The 21,386-nt window shown below is 43.0% G+C and overlaps 1 protein-coding gene across 4 annotated transcripts in view; it reads right to left on the reverse strand.

Moving 5' to 3' along the window:
• The window catches only part of FAM193A (family with sequence similarity 193 member A), a 382,414-nt gene that overhangs the window by 58,674 nt on the left and 302,354 nt on the right, over nucleotides 1-21,386 (reverse strand). For all 4 annotated transcript variants that reach the window (XM_033950625.1, XM_033950616.1, XM_033950602.1 and 1 more), the window contains exons 17-18: nucleotides 19,657-19,939; nucleotides 13,750-13,933 (exon numbers count right to left, since the gene is read on the reverse strand). In XM_033950625.1, coding sequence (XP_033806516.1) covers nucleotides 13,750-13,933; nucleotides 19,657-19,939 — 467 coding nt within the window. The remainder of the gene's footprint in view (nucleotides 1-13,749; nucleotides 13,934-19,656; nucleotides 19,940-21,386) is intronic.

Genomic DNA, 21,386 nt, shown 5'->3' on the forward strand with positions numbered 1-21,386 from the left:
TCTATGTAGCATTCTATAATAACTTGGCTTGTTCAGTTTTCTTGATAGTAGAGGGGATATATGTGAAGGGGAGGGGAGACAGGGGTTTTGTTGGTCCGTGCTCTGTATATTTGTATTTATAAAATCACAATTGTTCAGAATATTGTTTCTTTTATACTTTAATAAAATACGTTCAATATAAAATCATAACTGCGGCTTGTGCAGATGGGATCAGATGGTTTGCGGGGAACGAGCTCGCAGAGATGGGGTGTAAATGGGGTTTTTAAATTTTAGTCCTAGTAGTTTGCCGGTCCACAAAATAATTCTTTTATTTCTGCCGGTCCACGGGTGTAAAAAGGTTGAAAAAAACACTGCCCTAGATCATAGGTGCCAAACTCAAGGCCCACCTGGCTGTTTTATGCGGCTCATGGTGCGTTTTCATTGCTACCAAAGTGTTATCTTCTGGCTGGCTCCCTCCTTCTCACTGCCGCAGTGCACAAAGCTGTGGGCTGTGGTGGCAGCAGCTCCTACGCGCGTTCTGCGCCTGAACCTGAAGCCTTATCTCTGATGTCACACATCAGAGGAAAGGCTTTCAGATGAGGCGCGAGGAGCCATCGCAAGTGGCTTTGTGCACACAGCAGCAGTGAGGAAGAGGGAGCTGATCAGAAGATAACACTGGGGGAGGCAATGAAAACACACATCGCACCGTGGGCAGCATAATCTGCCAGGTGGGAGCAGGCCAGAAGATAAGATACCCGCCAGAGGGAGGCACCTAATTGAGGAACAGCATGGAGGGAGAGAGACAACAAAGGTAGGGGGAATGATTTTATTTTCAATTTAGTGATTGAATTGTGTCAATTTTGAGAATTTACATCTGCTGTCTATATTTTGCACTGTTCAGGAAGAAATGCATTTGTTTCTTTTTCTCTGGGGGTTGTACAGCATACAGAGACTTGAATCTTAGGGTTTGTTTGTATATATTAGTACAGGGGTGTCCAACCTTATGGCTTCCCTGGGGGCTACATTGGACGAAAAAAAATTTTCTGGGGCCACACAAACACTAACCCCAGCTGATGAGCAAAAAAAAGGTTGAGCAGGTCATAAATTTGCAGGAGCCAATAAGAAAGCTGCTCAGCATCGAGAAGCAGCGCCAAATTGCGCTGCTGCTCAGATGAAGAAATTGGATCGCAAAGCCGGTTAGCAGCGGGGCAGGAGTTTGCTTCTGCCCGCTGCACCTCCACCAGGGATTGGCAGAAGTATGAAAATAGGGTGGGGGGGAGGACAGAGGGCAGAGCCTAGAAGGGAGAGTGCAGAGTCTAACAGGGGAAGGAAGGAAGGGTGCTGGGTGCAGAGCCTGACAGGGGAAGGAAGGGTGCTGGGCGCAGAGCCTGACAGGGGAGGGGATTAAGGAAAGGTGCTGAGCGCAGAGCCTGACAGGGGAGGGGAGGAAGGAAGGGTACTGGGTGCAGTGCTTGACTGGGGAGGGATAGAAGCAAGGGGGCAGGGTGCAGAGCTTGGCAGGGAGGGGGCTGGTTGCAGAGCCTGACAGGACAGCACACTTGAATATTAAGCCTCCCGACTTATATTTGAGTTAACCATTTTTCCTCCTTTTTTAAAATATATACGGTACTTACCCTGACTAAGTGATTCTCCATGTTCACCGCTGACAGTGTGAACAGCGACAAGCTTTTGCATCACAACTCTAATGAGCAGGGATGCGTACTCATGGTTCTCCCATTCACTTCTATTACAGCTACGGTAAGCCTATTCAGAGGTGAGCCTCATCAGAGCGGGAATGCTGAATCAGCTGTCAGCGGTGCACGTATAGGATCATTCAGTTAGGTTAAATATTACTGCTTTTTTGGGCCTCCCACTTTGAGCTTAGGCTCCCTCAAAATGAACCATCACCCCTGCTGTAGCTAGTAGGGCTCTCCAAGCCTCACCAACTGATGGCCACCTCCTCTCCCCTCCAACTTCCCAAGTTCTACAGATGGCAGCAATATTGCAGAGCTGCTGCCTTCCCTCCTTCCTGCCCCCCCTTGGCTTTCATGCATGCATGAAAGAAGTGGCAACTTGAGGATATTGCCACTGGCTGCAAAGCTTGGAGATTTTGGGTTGCCAGACTGAAGAAAGAGGTCTTCTGTTGGCAGGGCTTGGGAATCCCCACTAGCTCAAATATTTATAAATTGCACTCAGGCAGAGAGAAACTTTGATGCCCATCCACTAATTTTGGGCTCCAGTACCTCACCCAAATCAGCTGTATATGACTACTCCACTAAATACAAAAATAACTGTGATGCACATATCCCAAAGCTAACGTATTCCAGTTAATAAATTTTTTCTACCTTGTTGTCTGTATATTTTGTTTTTCCATCATCTTGGTCCCAGTTTCTCTTTCTGCTTTTTGTCTATCTTTAACTAATTCTCTTTCCAGTGTCTGCTGTCCATTTTTTTCTCCTCTTCTCTCTTGTTCCATTTCCTCCTTATGCCTGTCTCCCACATATTGATTTTTCCCTTTCAGCTTTCTTAACTTTTCCTTTTTTGCCTCTGTCCACTCAAATCTTGCCTTCTTTCTTACCCTTCTTTTTAAATGTTCAGCAACCTCTCAATTATCCATCTTCTCTCAGTCCCTAGTTCTCCCATTTCTCATCTCACTCCTTTCCCAGCCTCCTATTTCCTTATATCTACTCTCCATTACCACATTTCTACCACTGTACTCACTGCTCTCTCACTCATCTTGTCATCTCCCTTTTGACCTCATCCACATGGCTCACCACTTTCAGAATCCCCCCTCCCTCTCTCCACTGGTCAGGCTATAACTCCCTGTCCCTTTCTTTCCATCCTCTAGTATCTTCTTATCCCAGCTCTCTTCCCTCCTGCCCTCTCATGGGTCCATCTCTCCTCTTCTATCCCCATTTTCCAACATTTTGCTCTCTCTCCTGTTTTTCTTCTTCCCTCCTCTCCCTTGATGTTGAACAATGAAATGGAGGAAAAAAAGAGTTGCTGCATCTCTCTGTCTTCCATCCACAGGCCTAACATTTCTCCCTCCCTCCCATCCCCAGATCTAACTTTTCTCCCTTTCTCTTCCCAACTGCCCCCCATCCTATCTGTTCTTCCTGCCTGCCTCTCTCCCTCAGGCCCACCATTTCTCCCTTTCTCTTCCCAACAGTTCTTCCTTCAAGTATTTCTTTCCCTCTTCCTCTATACCACCCCAGGTCCAACTTCTCTCCCTTCAGACCATGGCCCACCATCTCTCTCTCTGTCCTCTGTTTCTGGCCCCATAAGCTCTCCCCCCCTCATGCCCAAACTGGCACTTCTTTTAATACCCTCCCCCCTCTGTACTTTAAAAAAAACAACAAACAGTCCAGGAGGCTTCCTTTGCTCAGCTTATTCTCCCCCTTCTCTCTGCGCCCAGGCATCTCTACCTCACTCCTCACCCACCATCATAGTCAATAATTCTCTCTCTCTCCCTCCTCTCTCTGCCCAACAGTTCTCCTCTTTCTTCATCTCTCCATGTGCACCATCTTTTTCCCTCTCTGACACCCAATTCTCCCTATCTATTCCCTTCCTCACCTCAACATCTCTTTCCATCACTCCCTCCATTCTTCCATCCTATGACTCAAGCTCCCCTCTCTCTTTCCCTTCATTCTGTGTCTTAAGTTAATGCCCTTCCCTCCTTCCTTCCATCATTTGTCCTAAGTTTGTGCTCCCTCCCTCTCAAGTCCCACCATATCCTTCTCCCTCCCTCCCTTCTGTGCCACGGGTGTTTACCTTCAGACCGGCTCCCTCCTCACTGCTACAGTCATTTTTCTGCTTAAAGCCATGGGCAATGGCTCCTACATGCCTCTCGTGGCTGATCTGGAAGCCTTCTCTCTGACATCACGACATCAGATGGAATGCTTACAGGTCAGCTGCAGGTGGTGCATAGGAGCTGCTGCCCACAGCTTTGAGTAGAAAAACACTGCAGCAAGATGAAGGAGGGAGCCGGCCAGAAAGTAAACACCCGGGGGCTAGGCCGCACAAAATACCTCGCTGGGCCGCATGCGGCCCATGGGCAGGGCACCCCTGTATTAGTATTTTAGTTTTTGGTCCCGTATTTGCATAGGGATTATCTGTGTTCTGATAGGATGAATGTTGAGAAGCATACTGTGTGCTTTGTGTAGTTTAACCCTTCTATGCACACATTAAATCATCGTCAACTTTACACACCTGGGGTCATTTTGACCCCCATCGCTTAAAAGCACTGAAAGTTGCTTCAACTTAATAATTTAGCAAATTCTCACTGTCATGGCACTCAAGTCAAACGTTTATGCTTATTAAATGTATATTTAGGTCTACAGCACAACCAGTGATGTTCCGGTAATGTTTCAATAATGTTTCCAGTAATGTTTCTTCTCACTGCACACAAACAATGTTTGGGGCACACAGTTCTGCCACAGCGTTGGCAGAATTTTGTTGTCTTCTTGTCAGAAGATCTTGGACATAGCTGGCAGCGTGTTCGTGTTCCTTTGGAATTGGTGGCAGCAAGATGGGGTAGACTGAATCCAAGCAGATGAGCACATCCTTTTGTAGCGATCGTGGATTCTCAAACCGTGTTTGTTGCTGAGGGAGAACTAAATCATTCGCCAGATCTGCCAGGAGAAAGTCGCCATTTTTTTGTTCAGGGATGGAGGGGGAGGGGCACTTTGTCAGGGAGGAGCTTTTTTCATTAAAAAAAATTGGGCAGATATTTTGTGTGTAATACATGCAAAATATCAGTGTCATTAAAAAAATGAAAGGGGAGGGGGGGTGTCACGTGATGCTGAGCTAGAGAGCAGACTTGTGTGCCTTGAGCTCCCGGGCCCCTCTCTCTCTTTATCAGCTTTTTGCTGCATGAATCTAGCTGTTCATAGCTCTGACGTTATCTTTCTGTGCGGTGCAGTTAGCTGCTTATTTACAGCCCACAAAGTTGTTAGGCCTCAAAAACCCTCCGCAGGGAGGAGGAGAAAGGGAAACCCGTGGATCCCAAAATGGCGGACGGTGACGGCACGGAGGGTTCCACGGTAAACTCTGTTTGGGTACAGGAGATTGTAGCGGAAGTGAAAGGGGCGATTAAAATATCTTTAGACCAACGTCTCCAAACTATTACAAATAAGTTAGATGTGGTGGATGGGAGACTGGAATCCTTGACTGGTGAGTTCTCTGCGTGTTGCCAGTGTGTGTCACCACTGGAGGATAGCATGGCTCAGGTAATAAAAATACAAGCTGCGATGCAGTCTAAAATACAGTCCTTAGAAGATAAGATTGACGACATGGAGAATCGCTCCCACCGCGGGAATCTTCGGCTGGTGGGCTTGCTGGAATCTATCTTGGAGTCAGAGCTGTGTGATTTTTGGGAGCTGTGGCTAGTGGAAACTTTGGTCCTGAGATCCGCAGTGGGTCTGGTGCACATTGAGCTGGTGCATCGGCTTGGACCCAAGTGCTCCCCTTCTGAGAAACCCTGAGTGGTGATATTCAAGCTTCTGAACTAAGTTCATAAAATGGAGATTCTGAGAGCGATTCGGCTGAAGGGGCCTCTAAAATATGAAAATTACTCCATATTAAGCTTCCAGGACTACTCACTTCGGGTATCGTGTCAACGCCGAGCTTACGCTTACTATGTGTTGATCTACACCAAAAACGTGCAGTTTGCCTTGGTGTACCCAGCTAAACTGAAAATCTTCTATGAGGGAAAACCACGTTTTTTTGATAAACTGGTGGATGGCATGCAGTTGGGTTGGTTGAGCCTGCCGCACCACCTGGGTGGACATTCTGTGGAAAGTCTTTTTGATTTTTTTTGCATGTTCCATGGAGCTCCGGACATTTTATTATTGCTTCAGCTTTGGATGATGGAGACTTGCCACTCTTTCGGATACTGTAGTGGACTAGCTATGCGTATTGAAACCTAAGTGATTGCAATGGCCCTTTTTGCTGTTGGTTGGGTTTTGTCTGTCTCCTGTCTCCTTTCTGGATTAACAGTGTGCTGGATGTCAATCTGGTTCCCTTCTACCTTCATGACCAGGGACTGTTTGACTGACTGATATTGGGCTTTATGCTCCCTATGTTTTGGTTTGCTTTCCTGCATTCACAGTGGTGGGCTTGGAGGGCACACTCTTGGGCAACATCTGGTGGGGGTGTGCTTTTTAGATGGTTGTTTATGTGTGCTAGTAGAGTGCAGCCTCGGTTATGCTTGAGCGGGGGACTAGAGATGGAGGGTGGTGGTGGTTGGGGTTTTTTGTTGTGTCTACTACCGTTTTATGTGCTGGCAAGTCAGGTAGACTGGATTCAGTAGGTGGGCTGAGTAAAGCTTAAGCTTCTTAGGGCCGGTGGTGGTGGGGGTGTTTGGGAATTTGATTATGTCTGTGTATGGGAGTTGGCATATGAGATGTGTTTGCGGTGGCTGTTTGTGGGTTTGGTTGAGGTCCTTTCCGAGTGCTCTCTGGGGGGCCTGCCATCTTTTTAGGTGCAGCCTTTCCTCTGCAGGCTGCCTTTTGTAAGCTGGTTCTACTTTGCTGTTCCTCTATTTGGTTCTTATTTTCATGTCACAGGACTGGAGAGAGGGGCACTGGGTAGCAACAGGATGCCCTGAATTGTCCTTAGGGACCAAGGTGTTTCTGGGGAGATATGTGGGGTTTGGTTCGGGGGGTGGCTGGGTTCTTGTATATTGTTGGATGATTTTTATTTTTTCTAGTCTGCAGGTTTTTTTCTTTTTTGGGGGATTTTGTTTTTCTTTTGAGGAATGGCTGGGAATTCACTCTCCTGAGGTTTGCTGGCCTCTTTTACAGCTTAGGGTATTGTTCACCGCTTTGAAGTGGTTGCTGAAATGGTGGGTCTGTAGGCTGAGACAGCCCCACCTCCCTTTGGTTTTATTGCAAGTTTCACTGGTGATCTGTGTCTTTCAGTGCACCTAATGGTTAAACTAATATCTTGGAATGTTAATGGAGTTACCTCATCTGTTAAGAAACAAAATGTTTTTACAGACATTGAATTGTCATAAGGCGTACTTGGCCTTTTTACAGGAGACACACCTGACCTCCCTAGAACACGAGAAATTTAAAAGGTGGTGGGTGGGTCGCATGATAGGTGCTGAAGTGGTTCATCGGAAAGCAGGGGTCTTGATTCTCATTAGGAAAAACTTGGAGATGATGGTGAAAGATACCTATGAGGACCCCTTGGGTCGTTTTGTATTGCTCATGTTGTTTTGGACCGGAAGTCTCTTCTCTTTTGTAATATTTATGCGCCGAATGTTTATGACAAATTTTTTTTTTTACAGTACTTTGTTTAAGACTATGAGCAAGTACCCCGGTATACCTATGATGTTGCGGTGGGAGGAGGGGAATTTAATATTGTGCATGATCCTCGTCTTGACAAATCGGATCCCCGGACACACAAGAACTTATGGACTCTACCAAGGGTATTACTTACCTTTATTCCGCACTGGAGCTTCTGGACTTTTGGCGAACTCTGCACCCTGGAGAACTCACCTGTCATGCGCACATGGTACTCAATCTTGGATAGACTCTTGGCTTCTGGCTACTAATCTTTTCTCTCTTACAAAATCGGCAGGGATAGGTCCTTATTGTGTTTCAGACCATGCTTTTGTTTGTTGTATTGTAGAAGTGGCTGTGGGAGGGTCGGGTACCCGTCGGTGGAAGCTTCCTCCAGCTCTTTAAAAGATCCTGGGTTTTTAGACCACCTACTCACAAAATGGAGAGATTGCATAACGCAATTCACTTTGCGGCCAAGGCGGTATTACGTGGGGAAATTATAGCTTATGCCAGTTTCAAACGAAAGGGATAGAGAGATCCTTCGCTTAGAAAAGCAGATGCGGGTGTTATCGGATTTGGTATGCTTGTCATCCTACCCCTCAAAGGAGAAGTACTCTGTTGGATTCACAGGCCTCCTTGAATGAGTTGATTCAGGACCGTACTGAACGCTCTCTTCAATATTTTAAGCATCAGTTTTATCTACATGGCAATAAAGGTGGTCAGCTTTTGGCTAATTTGGTGTGCACTTCAGATGGGCCTCGGTGGGTGCTTCGGGTGATCAGAGAAGGAGCTGTGTCAATTAGTATGGCTGCTGAAATAGCACAGGTTTTTCGAACGTACTATCAGAAGTTATATGCTGGTTCTGTGGACCCAGAGATGCCGGGTGAGTGTATTTGGACTCCATTCACACTCCTTGAGTGTCTGCTCTAAATCAACGGATGCTGAACGTACCTATCACAGCTGATGAGGTGGCTCTGGCCATCCAAACTAGTCAACTCTGGAAGGCCCCTGGACCTGACGATTTTAGAACAGATTTTTATAAACTGCTTTCAATGGAAATTACGCCTGTTTTGACTTCTACTTTTAATGCTTATGTTGAACGGAGGTCTCTGCCATTGTCTCTGCGAGATGCTCATATTGTGGTGCTTTTGAAACCGGGTCGGGGTCCCACCTTGCTGAGCTCCAATCACCCTATATCCCTCCTTAATGTTGAGGCAAAATTTTTTGCTAAGATATTGGCTAATCACCTGGCCCGTATTCTCCCTGATCTTATTGCTGATCCTCAAGTAGGCTTTGTCCGTAATCATCAGGTGGCTCACAACATTCGACATATCTTAACATCTCTGAAATATGTTGCTTATCGCCAGGTGCCTTCTCTGCTAGTTAGCGCCTTTCCCATTTCTTGCGGGGTCTACGATACTTGGCCATGGAATTTCCCACTGAAATGGGCAGACACAGCCTTCTGTTATTTGGGAATTCAGTTGTCATCTTCGGTTGCTTCTCTTAAATCTACTAACTTACAACTACTCTCTGATTATACTCAAAAACGCCGGCTAGCTGCCAATTTTTTCCCCTTTCTTTGCATGGCTGTATGCAGTTGTTCGATATGATTGTTTTTCCGAAATGGCTTTATGTATTGCAATTGTTGCCTCTTCGTCTGTTACAAAAAGATCTCTGTGCGCTATATCAGATTTTATCCCATTTTAGGGGGGGGGGGGGAGTAAAAAACCTAGGATGGCTTTCTGATATTTGTTGAGGGTCTTGGTCAAGAGGGGGCTTGGGTTTCCCCGATATGCAGAAATATAATCAGGCCTGTTTATTACGATATCTTGGCGATTGGATTTTGGAGCGGGAAGTTTATACTTGTTTTGATTATGAATTGGCCTATCATCATCCCTGGAATTTATATTCCTTGTTGCATGTTCCTCGGTTGTCCCTTCCTTCTTAATTACGGTCTAGTCTTTTATTGAGCTCCCTTTGAGATATTTGGAGGGTCTTGGTGCTCTGCTTGTGAGGGAAGCCGGGGGTGTCTGACCAATTGCCTATACAGGGGAATCTTCGATTTTCATTGGGCCAGACTTATTCTCCTTTTCAACGTTGTGAGACTGACCTTACTGGCACATGTACTTAATCCTGGTGGTACACTACAGTCTTGGCGTGATTTTCAACGTCGGGATGGGATTTTACCTACTGACACCTTTTGCTTACTTACAATTGGGCCATTACATGAGATCTTTGGAGATGGAGGGTTTGAGGGTGGGCTTGGGGAGAAAGCTTTGAACTTTCTTTGACCAATTTGAGGATGTGGGGCTTTCTGTATTGGCACTGTATAAATCTTTGTGCCTTCTTGTTCCGCTCCGGTCTTGGGAGTCTTTGTGCAATCATTAGGCTCTGGAGTTAGGTCTGCTGCTGACTGATTTGGATATTGGTTGTCTCATTAAACGTATCCTGACCCTTTCTGTATCCGCTGAACTCCGGGAGTGGAAGTTTCGAGTACTGCATCGTGCGTTCTTTACGCGGGTTCAATTATACCATTCTGGTTTAGTGCAGTTGGATCAGTGTGAAAAATGTAACAGTGCTCCCAAGTCTTTTTTCCATGCTTTATGGAGTTGTCCGGTGGTCAAGACTTTTTGGAGACAGGTGACTCGCTATTTGGAACTTCTGCTGGGCCGTCCTATACCCCTCATCCCGGTGGGATTTCTGTTGGACAAATATGAGACTTTTCGATTCCCCCCAGGAGTAGGCCGGTTATTCTTGCATAAAGGATTGGTGTATAAGAAAATTATCTTGGGGAATGGGTGTCGCGTCACTCTCCCTCTTACTGGGTGTGGCGTAATAGGTTACATGCTTTGATGTTGCTTGAGAGGGGTTGGGTACGTGCTTCTTTTCTACAATCTAAGTTTTTTCTGCAGGTGTGGGGTCCTTATATATATATATATATATATATATTCCTTATCTCTTAGAATCTATAGTTTGATACTTAATACTCTAAAAGTTTGATTTGACTTGAGCTGGGGAGGGAAGGGGGGGGTTAGCGACCCTGGGACTGCCTTCTGCTACTATGGATTTCCTGGTCATTCCTCATCCTCCTTTGTGGTTGGTTTTTTTTTGTAGTTTTGTTTGTATTGTTGTTGTTTTGGTTTTAGTTTTTATTTGAGGTGTTGTAGCTTTCAGTGAGGGGGGGATGGAAGGAGAGGGAGGTCCTGTTGATGACTCTCAGGGTCCATCAGAGCCCAGGGCCCTGACTTCTTGACTTTTGTTTTGGTCTTGTCGGGACTTCTCCCATTGGGCACGATTGAGATGCTTGTTATTTTTCTCTCTGCATTATCTATACAATGCTGCTTTTCCTTGTGATCGTACCAACTTTTCTTGTTCAAGCATTACTGTGTTTTTATTCTTTCTCTTTTTGACTGCTTTTTACCTCCAGGTCTATTATTATACAGCCTGGTACGGGGCGAGAGCTGGGGGGGAGGGGGGACTAAGTGTTGGTTTGATATCTTTGGAACTCTCCTCTGCACACTTTTGTTATACGAGTATTTTAGAGATCTCATGTGCGCATATCATTGGTCTCCTATTGACTTTGTCATAGAGTGTCATTGTTAGTGCTTTATATACTTTCTGGGGGGGGGGAGAGGGGAATGTGGGGTTATTACAGGGGATGTTGCTGTATAACTCTCAAACAGTTTTTGTATCTTCTGTTATTTTCCCTATTATTGCATCAGATTGTTCAATAAAAAACTGATTTCCCCTTTAAAAAAAATGAAAAAAAAAACCCCCGGCAGACCTGTCAGTAACACAGTTACCACCAAGATATTAGAAATACCAAGCCTTATTAACTCATCCAACCTATACATGAACTCATATAGAAAAGAGGTTGTTTGGATGATTATAACAAATCTTTTATCAATATATCATATATTCAATGTCAACATAACCTATTCAAACACTAACTTCTTCTTCCACATTGTAACTTAAATTTCTGTCTACAAAAATTGATCACATTTCCTTATTTCTTTCTGAATTGTCTCAACATTAAAGGTGATGGGCATTCATAATACAGATATCAGATCTTAAGACCTCATATAATCTATATCAATTTCAGGTCCAGATCTTGTATCGATGTGTTATAATCATTTATGCCCACCCCCTCTTACCAATACTTTCTACGTGTACCCTGTAATGTGGTGCCTAAAATTTGTTTATAACAATTAAAAAAAAATTAAATTTATATGTGTTCTAAAAATAGTACCAATATAAATCTTAATATGTGTTCCATAATTTCAAAAATGCCTGAAAAAGTCTTATATCATAAAGGCAACACTTATCTGAGTGGGACTATCCCACAATCAACGTTGAACTGTAATGTCATTTACGTTATAATGTGGAAGCAGGAGTTAGAAACATAGAAACATAGAAAAAAGCTGTCGAAGAGGAAGTTCTGGCCAGCCAATCACTGCCTGGCTGGGCCGGAACTTCCTCTCCGACGGCAGAACTGACGTCGGAGAGAGGAATGCTAGTCGGCCAGATGCAGGGAAGCTGGGAGAGCTTGGGGTGGCGGTGGTGGCTTTGGGGCCTGTTATTGGATGGTGGCGGCGGCCTGGGGGAGGGCAGGGAGACAGAAGGAAAGAAGAGAAACAGAAAAAAAGAAAGGGGGCATGAAGAGAGAAAAAAATAAAGGGAGGCAGAGAGAGAGGAAGAAAAAGTTGAGGGAGGGAATGAGGTCTGGAGGAGAGGAAGCATGCAGCCTCAAAGAAGGGAAGAAAGATTGGATGCACAGTGAGAAGAAGAAAGTGCAACCAGAGACTCATGAAATCACCAGACAACAAAGGTAGGAAAAATGATTTTATTTTAAATTTAGTGATCAAAATGTGTCTGCTTTCTATATTTTACACTATGGTCCCCTTTTACTAAACCGCAATAGCGGTTTTTAGCACAGGGAGTCTTCGAGAGAGCTTCGAGAGAAGTGCTGGGCATTCAGCGCAGCTCCCTGCGCTAAAAACTGCTATCGTGGTTTAGTAAAAAGGGAGGGGGGGTATTTGTCTATTTTTGTATGGTTGTTACTGAGGTGACAGTGCATAGAGTCATCTGCTTTGACCTCTTTGAAAAAATCCCGAAATAGGAATGATAATTAACATTTTCTATGCGTACAGTGTGCTTTGTGGTTTTTTTTAAATTTTATTGTTGGTAGATCATTTTGACTTGGTCATTTTAAAAGTAGCTCGCAAGCCCAAAAAGTGTGGGCACCCTGATCTACACAAACTATTCCCTTAGGAGGGATTTTCTGAGGCTTTAAAGAAGAAGCTCCAGGGGAAGCAGAGGAGAAACTTTGGAGCAGTTTTCTGGACACCTAACTTTTTTTGGGAGGGGGAGGGGCAGAAAACTGTGGCAATATAGGACTGATCTTTCCATGTTCTCCAGATTTCGATACTGTATTTCAATGACTAATTCTGAAGGGGAAATTTTATTACTTCTCAAGACTGACTCCTTTATGCTTGAAAGCAAACAGCTTATCCTTTTGGAGCCTGAAAGAGCTACTGGAACTTTGTAGATTTTATCTGGATTCAGTTACATTGCTTATTCTAAGGGAAGGTCCTACAGAGTTTAGGCATGTGCAGGAATTGCAACTTAAGCAATTTCAGCACATATTTGAGCACAACTCAACTTTAAAAAAAAAAATTAAGTTGATTTTGTAAGTTTCTACTTTGTACTTGCTAGCATATAGTTCATAATGTATTAAAAAGCTTGCCTAAAAACTAAACCTCTTGTTAACTTTACTGCAGAGTGGAGGGAGAAAGTTATACTAATTCTCCAGTCATGCTTTTTTTGGCAGGTCATTCATTTATTGCTGTGAAAAGTCAGATTCTACCTGCCTGAAGAAGATTGCAAAACAGAGCTCAGTCGGGTAGTGACTAATTTCCTTTGGACTTTCACTTATATTGTTTTTTTTATTATTTATTTTTGGTGATTTTTGGGTTTGAGCAGTGAAAGAAAACTGAAGATGACAGTTTTTAACAAACTTACACTACTACATGAGGAGAGTATACTGAATAGTTCTCACATTATTATTATTTTCACTTACATTTATTCTTTCACTACAGAGGAGACATTATGATGTAGGGGGCAAACTCATTTAGGTCATAGCCACTTGGTTAGTCAAATATGAGTTGTCTGCCCAGGGTTATATTGCTAGCTTGATTCATTGCAATTCCCCAGTACTGAGGTCTCTCTCTTTCTTTCCATTGGGTTTTGTTACACTTTATTTTATTTATTAAAACTTTTTCTGACTTTCCCCATTTTGGCTAATATAGTGAGGGCTACTGACCTTTCTAAATTGATTGCCGAACTTTTTTGGTACTTAGCAAAAGCTTGCTACATTTGTAGGAACCATTTTTGCCTATAGAAAAGGTAAGAGTGTTGAAATAAATTTACCCTCAGAAAGAAAAACATGTTAGTAACTTGCAAAACCAAGTAAACAAAAACTCACCCCTCCATGTCCAAAGAACTCGCAGTAGCAACAATCACAGTATTTCCCTTCTTTTTGATTTGTAGATGTTGAGGTACTAGAGCTGTGCTCTGAACAGCTGTCTTCATCTTGACTTTCTTCCCCATCATACTGTTGGTCATATGCATTACTGTTCTCACAGTGATGGCCCTCACAATCAGGGTCACTGCATTGGGAGCACAAAGCAAATCTTTAGAATCAAAATAAATGTAGAAAAAATATTTTAAATTATTAGAAGAGAATTCGCTGACACTCAGCTTTAAGGGCTGGGTGGCTGTTGGTGAAGAGTGACTGGTGGGGCGCTGCGAGTGCATACAGCTGTAGAAGGAGCTATGAGTGGCATGTTGGTAGCCAAGGAGGGTGTATGTGTGCAACGGGGGTGGGGGGAAGGTGCACAGCTGTGAGTGAAGGATGGCTTCTCATGAAACCATCTATTACTGGAGGTTGAGAAATGGACCAAGAGGAGATTTCAGGGCAAGGAAGGTTCCTTGATTTTCAACAAGATTCCTTCTTCATTTTTGAAGTGATGATCCCTACTGCATGAAAGATCAGACATTTTGATTTCAATCTGATATTCTTTCCAGTTAAATGTAAAATAGATACACTAAAAGGTCACATAAGTTATTACATATCTTTGAATAATGAATTAAACCACAGGTTGTATTGAAGTTGATAACAAAACAGGAGAAGAATAGAGTGTTCATAGCACATGGGACTATGAGTGTGGACAAAAGTTTTATTAGGATCACTTAATTGCAAATGTGTTATCCTCTGTGACTGCATTATAGTGCCTTCTTTTACATCACTGCAATTCAGTGGTTCAAACAAAAGTGGGTCATCCTGGCCCATCTGCTGTGATCATTCCTGCTTATTTTTGGATCTTGTGGGAGTGTTTGTTTGTCTTTGTGGGAGTGTTTGTTTTCTACTCCTGGTGGAATTCTGCACAACTGTGCAAAGCAGAATTTCTGCAGAATTGCACAGTCATGCAGAATTCCCTTTTTCCATGCAGAACCTTGACCATGTCAGCATCTTTGGGTTGTGGTATCGGCAGAAATTCTCACATTCTGCTAGCCCGAAAATCTCTAAATGGCAGAGGGGAGACTTCCAGATTGGTGGCAAGCAGCATGTGAGAGTTACTGTTGATACCTCAACCCGAAGAAACAAGTCTTAGAGTACAGGGGAGGAAAGTTGGTGGCACAGGGGGAGGGGAGGAAAGTTGGCGGCACAGGGGGAGGGGAGAAAAGTTGGTGGCACAGGGGGAGGGAAGTTGGTGGCACAGGGGAAGGGGTGAGAGAAAGAAAAAATGCTGGTAAAGGGGAGTAGAGGGAGACATGCATGGTGAGGGGAGAGGATGAAATTGCACATAATGGAGGGGAGAAAGGGAGAGATGGTGCTTGGAGGGGGGATAGAGAGATTTGACACAGGACACAAGGAAGGGAGAGAGGTGTTTGACATGGGGGTAGATAGAGGGAGGGTTTGGATACACAGGAGGTGGAGGGGTAGTAGGAAGCAGATGTTGGATCCAGGAATATAATGAAGTGATGGAAAGATGTCTGGAAACGGGAGTGAGGGAAAAGAGTGGGAGAAATGTTGGACCATGGAGGGAGAGTGCAGCAGGGAAGAGATAGGCATATGTCAAGCTGTAAGGTGGAGGAAAGGAAGAGAGAGCAGATGTTGGCTATAAGGGTGGAGGAAGGAAGATGCTGAGAATGGTAGAACCCTGAGGGGGAGGAGAGGGTGGCAAGGAAATGGAGAGGATAGATATAACAGAGGGTAGAAATATGATAATGGAGGCACATTGAAGATGAAAGGGAATTGAGGGTTGAGGAAGGAATGAGATGGGGGAATGAGAGAGAAGATGGAAATTTGATAGGTAGCTGAAAAATGTAAAAGAGGAGAAGGGTAGGGAAGAAGCAGAAAAGAGCTAAAAAGGAATGATCAATATTTCCAAGGCAGGTGTACTGAAGAAATAGGAGAGAGTAGAAAAGACAAATGGATAGCAGCCACTTGAAGGAGAATTGGCAGACATAAAAGCAGAAAAAATAAACTGGAACCAACATGATGGAAAAATAAAACATCTAGACAACAATGGAATAAGAAAAACATTTTATTTTAAATGTTTTACATGGAATACGGATAATAATTAGCACAAATATTATTTACATTTTGACAAATAAACTTGCAAATTTTATGTGCAGAATTTTTATTTTTATTTGTGCAGAATGGAGTACGACAGATTTCTCAGGTAAAAACAGAAAAAGAAAATGAGATTTAACCTATGAGTGTTCAACGTGTGGCTAGTAGGTCAGATTGAGAATTATTTTAGAAAAAGGTTTTATTAGCCACAACATACAATTTTGAAGCATTACAGATGTATTTGGTGGATATGTCACATTTTCAGAAGGAGTCACATATTTTGCTGAAAATAAATGTTATAGACTAAAAATTCATGTGGCCTACAACACACATTTCTGATCATGTGTCCCACTGTTGAATAAACTTAGACATCTTTGTTTTGAACAAGTGGGGCTAGTTAAGATCATTCCTTATATGTATCAGTCGATTTATGGTTTATTTAATTTAATATACCGCCCTTCCTTATATAATAAAAAAGCGGTTAACATAATCAAACAAATAGTAACAAAGGGGGGATATTTAAGACCACTGCTTTTGATTCTCAGTGGACTCTCTTTATACAGTATATCTGAACACTAGAGAATGACACGGGGAAAAAATTTGTTCTCATCTCTGCCCTGTTCCTGCGAACATGGTCCCTGTCCCTGCCCCATCCCCGTGAGCTCGGTCCCCGTCCCCTGTCTCGTCCCCATGAGCTTGGTCCCCTGTCCCCGCCCGATCAACCATCTGATCCCATCCGCACAAGCCTTGAATAATTTTATACTGAACTTATTTTATTAAAGTATAAAAAGAAACAATATTCTGTACAATTGTCATTTTATAAATCAGAGTTCTGGCTGCTGAACTAGAGGAAGAGATCTTCAGCTGGCAGGGCTTTGTTTATAAATGTTTATCAACACAACTACAATACTACTTTATCCTAAAGCAAAAAAAAAAAAGAATTTTTTTTCTACCTTTGTTGTCTGGTTTCTGCTTTCCTCATCTTCTCTTCCTTCCATCCACTGTCTGCCTTCTCTCTGCATCTTCCATATGGCATTTGCTCTATTTCTATGCCAATACCAACAACTGTCTGCCTCTTCCTTCCATCTCTCCCTCTTCCCCTCCCCCCATTGGTCTGGCACCCATCTTGTTTCCTCTGCTCCCCTAACGGTCTGGCATTTCTATCTTCTTCCTTTCCATCTCTCACTCCCTCCCCCAGGTGTTTTTTTAGCATCTCATCTCTCTCCTCCTTTCAGATCTAGTATCTGTCTCCTCCCCCATTGTTCTTGTATCTCTCTCCCCTTTCCCTTCCTTTTCTGATCTTCCTTCTCAATTTGTTTTCTACCTCGTCTACTTTCTTACTTTACAGTCCTCAATTTCCCTTTCATTGTGCCTACCTACAGCTTGCCAACTTTCCCTTACCCCTTCAAGTATCTCACTAACTCCATCCTCTTCCCCCAATCCAGCATGTACACTTTTTTCTTTATCCCCCTCCTTCCATCCAGTAAGTGCTCTCTCCTCTCCACTTTCTTCCAGTCTGCTCCCTTCTCTCCCCTCCCATCCAGCATCTGCTCCCCTTTCTATCCTCTCCACTTCCTTCTAGCGTCTGCTCCCTCTCTCTCCACTTTCAGTATCTTCTCCCCTCTCTCTCCTTCCCACTTCCCTTCAGCATCTGTTCCCCTCTCTCACTCCTCCCCCACTTCCCTTCAGTGTCTTCTCCCCTCACTCTCTTTCCTACTTCCCTTCAGCGTCTGTTCCCCTCTCTCTCCCCTCCCCACTTCCAATCAGCATCTGCTCCTTCCTCTCTCTCCAGCGTCTGCACCCCTCTCTTTCACCTCCTCACTTCCCTTCAGTGTCTGTTTCCCTCTCCCTTCCCCCTCTCTCTTCATTGCCACTCAACCTCTTTCCCCTCTTCGGGCCATCTCCCTCCCTTCCCCTCACCTTCGTGGCAGCTTTTCAGAGCTTTCTCTTTCTGAGGTGTCTGGATGTGGCAAAGTTCTCACAAGTCCTGTGTGACAGCCCCAAACCTTCTCCTTGGACACACCTTCCTGTTTCTGCCTGGATGGCTCGCATCAGAGGATAAGCTTTGGGGCAGTTGCGCAGGACTTGTGAAAATGGTTACTACATCTGGTCACCTCAGAAAGAGAAAACTCTGAAAAGTGCCCACGAAGGTGAGGGGAACGGAGGGAGATGGGTTGACAAGGGGAAGAGATGTCCGGATGTTTGGGTTTTTTTTGCCGCTGGCGATAGGGAGGGAGCAAGTGTTGCGATTGCGAGGAGTGCTTCTGACCAGGAGGGGTGGGAAGGGAAGCAACGTGGCAGATACTTTATTGCGGGGACAAGGTCATTCACCGCTCCACGAGATAATGAATGGCCTTATCCCCGTACCTGCGGCAACTAGTTTTTTTTCCCTCCCTATTCCTGCGGGTTACCCATGGCTACCTGCAGCTACCTGCGGTAACAGTCACCATGTCATTCTCTACTGAACACAGACAAACCATCATTTTTTTTGTTCCTGGACTGTTACTTCCTATGCATGAAGACTTAAAATTTTCCTCTGCATTCTAGCTATCATAACCAATTTACTCTCAGATGGATATAGTTACTACATATTCTCTTACACAAGTGTCAATATCAATGTGTAAAATAGAAAAGTTTAGTCTGTCTTCCTTCCATAGCAGCAGACTTAGCTCAAGGGTTAGGAGAACTAATTCTGCTTTTTTCATAAACTGATCATTATGTCAAACTGTGAGTTCTAACTATTTGAAAATGAACAAAGATAAAACTACATTTTTATTAGTTCCAAACATTTACAAGAGGAAGGTTTAATCCTTAGGGTTGATGGGATTAACTATAATCTAGAAGCATCTCTAAGATTATTAAGAATTATTTTAGATGGTAAATTTCAGATTAACCATCTTGCTAGAAGTGCTTTTTGGATTTTAAGAAAACTCAAAAGTACTCAAAAGTATTTGTGATAAGATCAATTTAGATTAGAAGTACAATCATTGATGTTAAGTAAATTAGACTATTATAATATTTTCTACTTGGGAATTTCTAAGAATCTATTTAGAAGACTGCAAACAGTATAGAATTTAACTGTTCGGTTAATTTATAAATTACGAAAATAAAATAGAATTACATCTTTTTATATAGATTTGCATTGGCTTCCAATAGAGGCCAGAGTATTATATAAACAATGTTGTCTGCTGTTTAAAATTTTATATGGATTAATTCCACAGTATATTAATATTCAGATCATTGATTAGTCATCATTACAGTGTACGTAATATATTGGCACTGCAGTTTCCCAGTTCAAAGAGAATTATATCCAAAAGATTATTTATCAGCTTTTTTTCTTATAAGGGTGCATCAGTCTGGTCAACTTTGCCAACTCAAATTCGATCTACATCTACTTTCACTATCTTTAAAAGAGTGCGCATGTAAGGCTAGTCTCAGTCAGGGCACTGGTCTTTGACCTACGGGCCGCGGCGGGAGCGGACTGCTGGGCACGATGGACCATTGGTCTGACCCAGCAGCGGCAATTTTTATGCTCTTATGCTTAAAGCTTTTTGTTTCAGAAATTTAATCTTAGAAGTAAATAATGGGATAATTTTTAAAAAATCTTCTTTGCTAATATGTTTTATTCTATATACATCCTAGATCAATTAACCTAGCTTCTTAATATATAATCTGCTAAGAACTAATTGTTGGCACTAGCAGAATATAAATGACCTAACTGTAACTACAGTTCTAAAAATGAAGTAAACTTACCTACACACACTTGGTGGAGCACTCACAGAACTGTCGGTGGTTGATGTAGGAGGTACAGCTGTACTGGGGCAAAGTCCTGAATGTGGATCTACAAATCCAGGAGCTGTTGCTGCTGTTTTAGGGAATGAAGGTGCTGCAAGATTTGGGAGATGGGGTGTAGAAGCTGGAGAAAGTGCAGCAGGAGAGAGAGGAGGAAGATTTGCTAAACTTGTAGGGCTGTTTCTTGGTGCAACCGGCGCAGAATGTCTATGGTCCTCTTTACTGATATTATGAAACACTTCACCTAAATTTTTAAAAAAGCATAATGAGACACTATGGATGTCATAAGGTAAAATAAAACACATTTCTATAGTAATGCATGTACTCTTGTTAATGCATTCTATTCATTTGACTCAAGATCTAATAGCTGAATTGTCATGCTATAAGGGGCATTCAATAATTTATCTACCCGAGTATGAAAGAAAGTAGCAAGCGAGTTGAAACACGTCTGTGCATGTCTGAAGGTTAATCATGCACAGCTGCGGCTCAGTGCGAGTCTAACATTCCAAGAATCAGGATGCCAGGAGAGTCCTCATGCAAATCATTAAGAAACTGCTAAATTTGGAGCACTGTTCAATGATAAAATATCTCACAAAAGGGAAAAAGCCAAAGGAGATCGATGAACGCATGAATGCAGTTTATGGTGAGTCTGCCCCATTATCCTACAAAGCATAATTTTAGAACCAGCAGTTTAAGTGGGGTAGAGAGTCCATTGAAAATGACCCTCACACTGGACGGTCTGTGGAAGCAACTTCCACAGAAATGTGCAAGAAAGTTGAGGATTTAATTTTGTCAGATAGATGAATTAAGGTTGCCTGAATAGCTGAAGAAATAGATATTTTGTAAGGTACAGTTTGGAAAATAATTCATGAAAAGTTGGGCCTGTCCAAGGTTAGTGTAAGATGTGTTCCAAAAATGCTGACAGAATCAACCAAAAAGTTGACCCATAATGATCAACAGGTGAGAGAGAAATCCAAAGCAAAAAGACTGGAAACCGATGTTATTAATGTAGACTTTATTAGTATAGATGAGTCAATAAAATATCCACCGGGGATAGTTATGCCAACACAATTATCATTTTGTGGGAGTCAATCAAGGAGAAAAGATGAGGAAAACTCACAGCAAACATGCTGCTTCTTCACAACAATGAGCAGATGCACGTCACAACAATCACAGGCTGTCATCCGAGAATGTGGGTTTCAGCAGCTGAAACATTCACCCTACAGTCCTGACCTGGCTCCCTCGGATTATTTCCTGGTCCACGTTTTGAAGAAATCTCTCCATGGACAGCGGTTTTCAAGTGATTAAGATATCAAGGAAGCTGTGACATCCTAGTCTGAAGGTCACACAGAAGAATTCTTTTCAAAGGGATTAAAGTCATTGCTGGAAAAGTGGAGGACATAATATGGAGCTATCAGGGGACTATATTGAAAATAAAAAAATATTTTGAAAACTTTTTTCTTTCCTACTGAGGTAGATAAATTATTGAATGCTCCTTGTAAACCAACTAATTAAAACAGACTTAATCCCATATTTAGGCCAGGCAGTAATTTTGTATAAAGCACAAAATAAAAATTTTGAACAGAATTTAGGTAGGCTACAGTATTCATGTTGTTTCCCAAAGTTTTCTAAAATTTGTAAATGTTCACTTGACCAAACTCTTAATGTGTCCTGCAAGAAAACTTAATACA

Source organism: Geotrypetes seraphini, chromosome 1 (assembly GCF_902459505.1).
Source record: "Geotrypetes seraphini chromosome 1, aGeoSer1.1, whole genome shotgun sequence".
Lineage (NCBI taxonomy): Eukaryota > Metazoa > Chordata > Amphibia > Gymnophiona > Dermophiidae > Geotrypetes > Geotrypetes seraphini.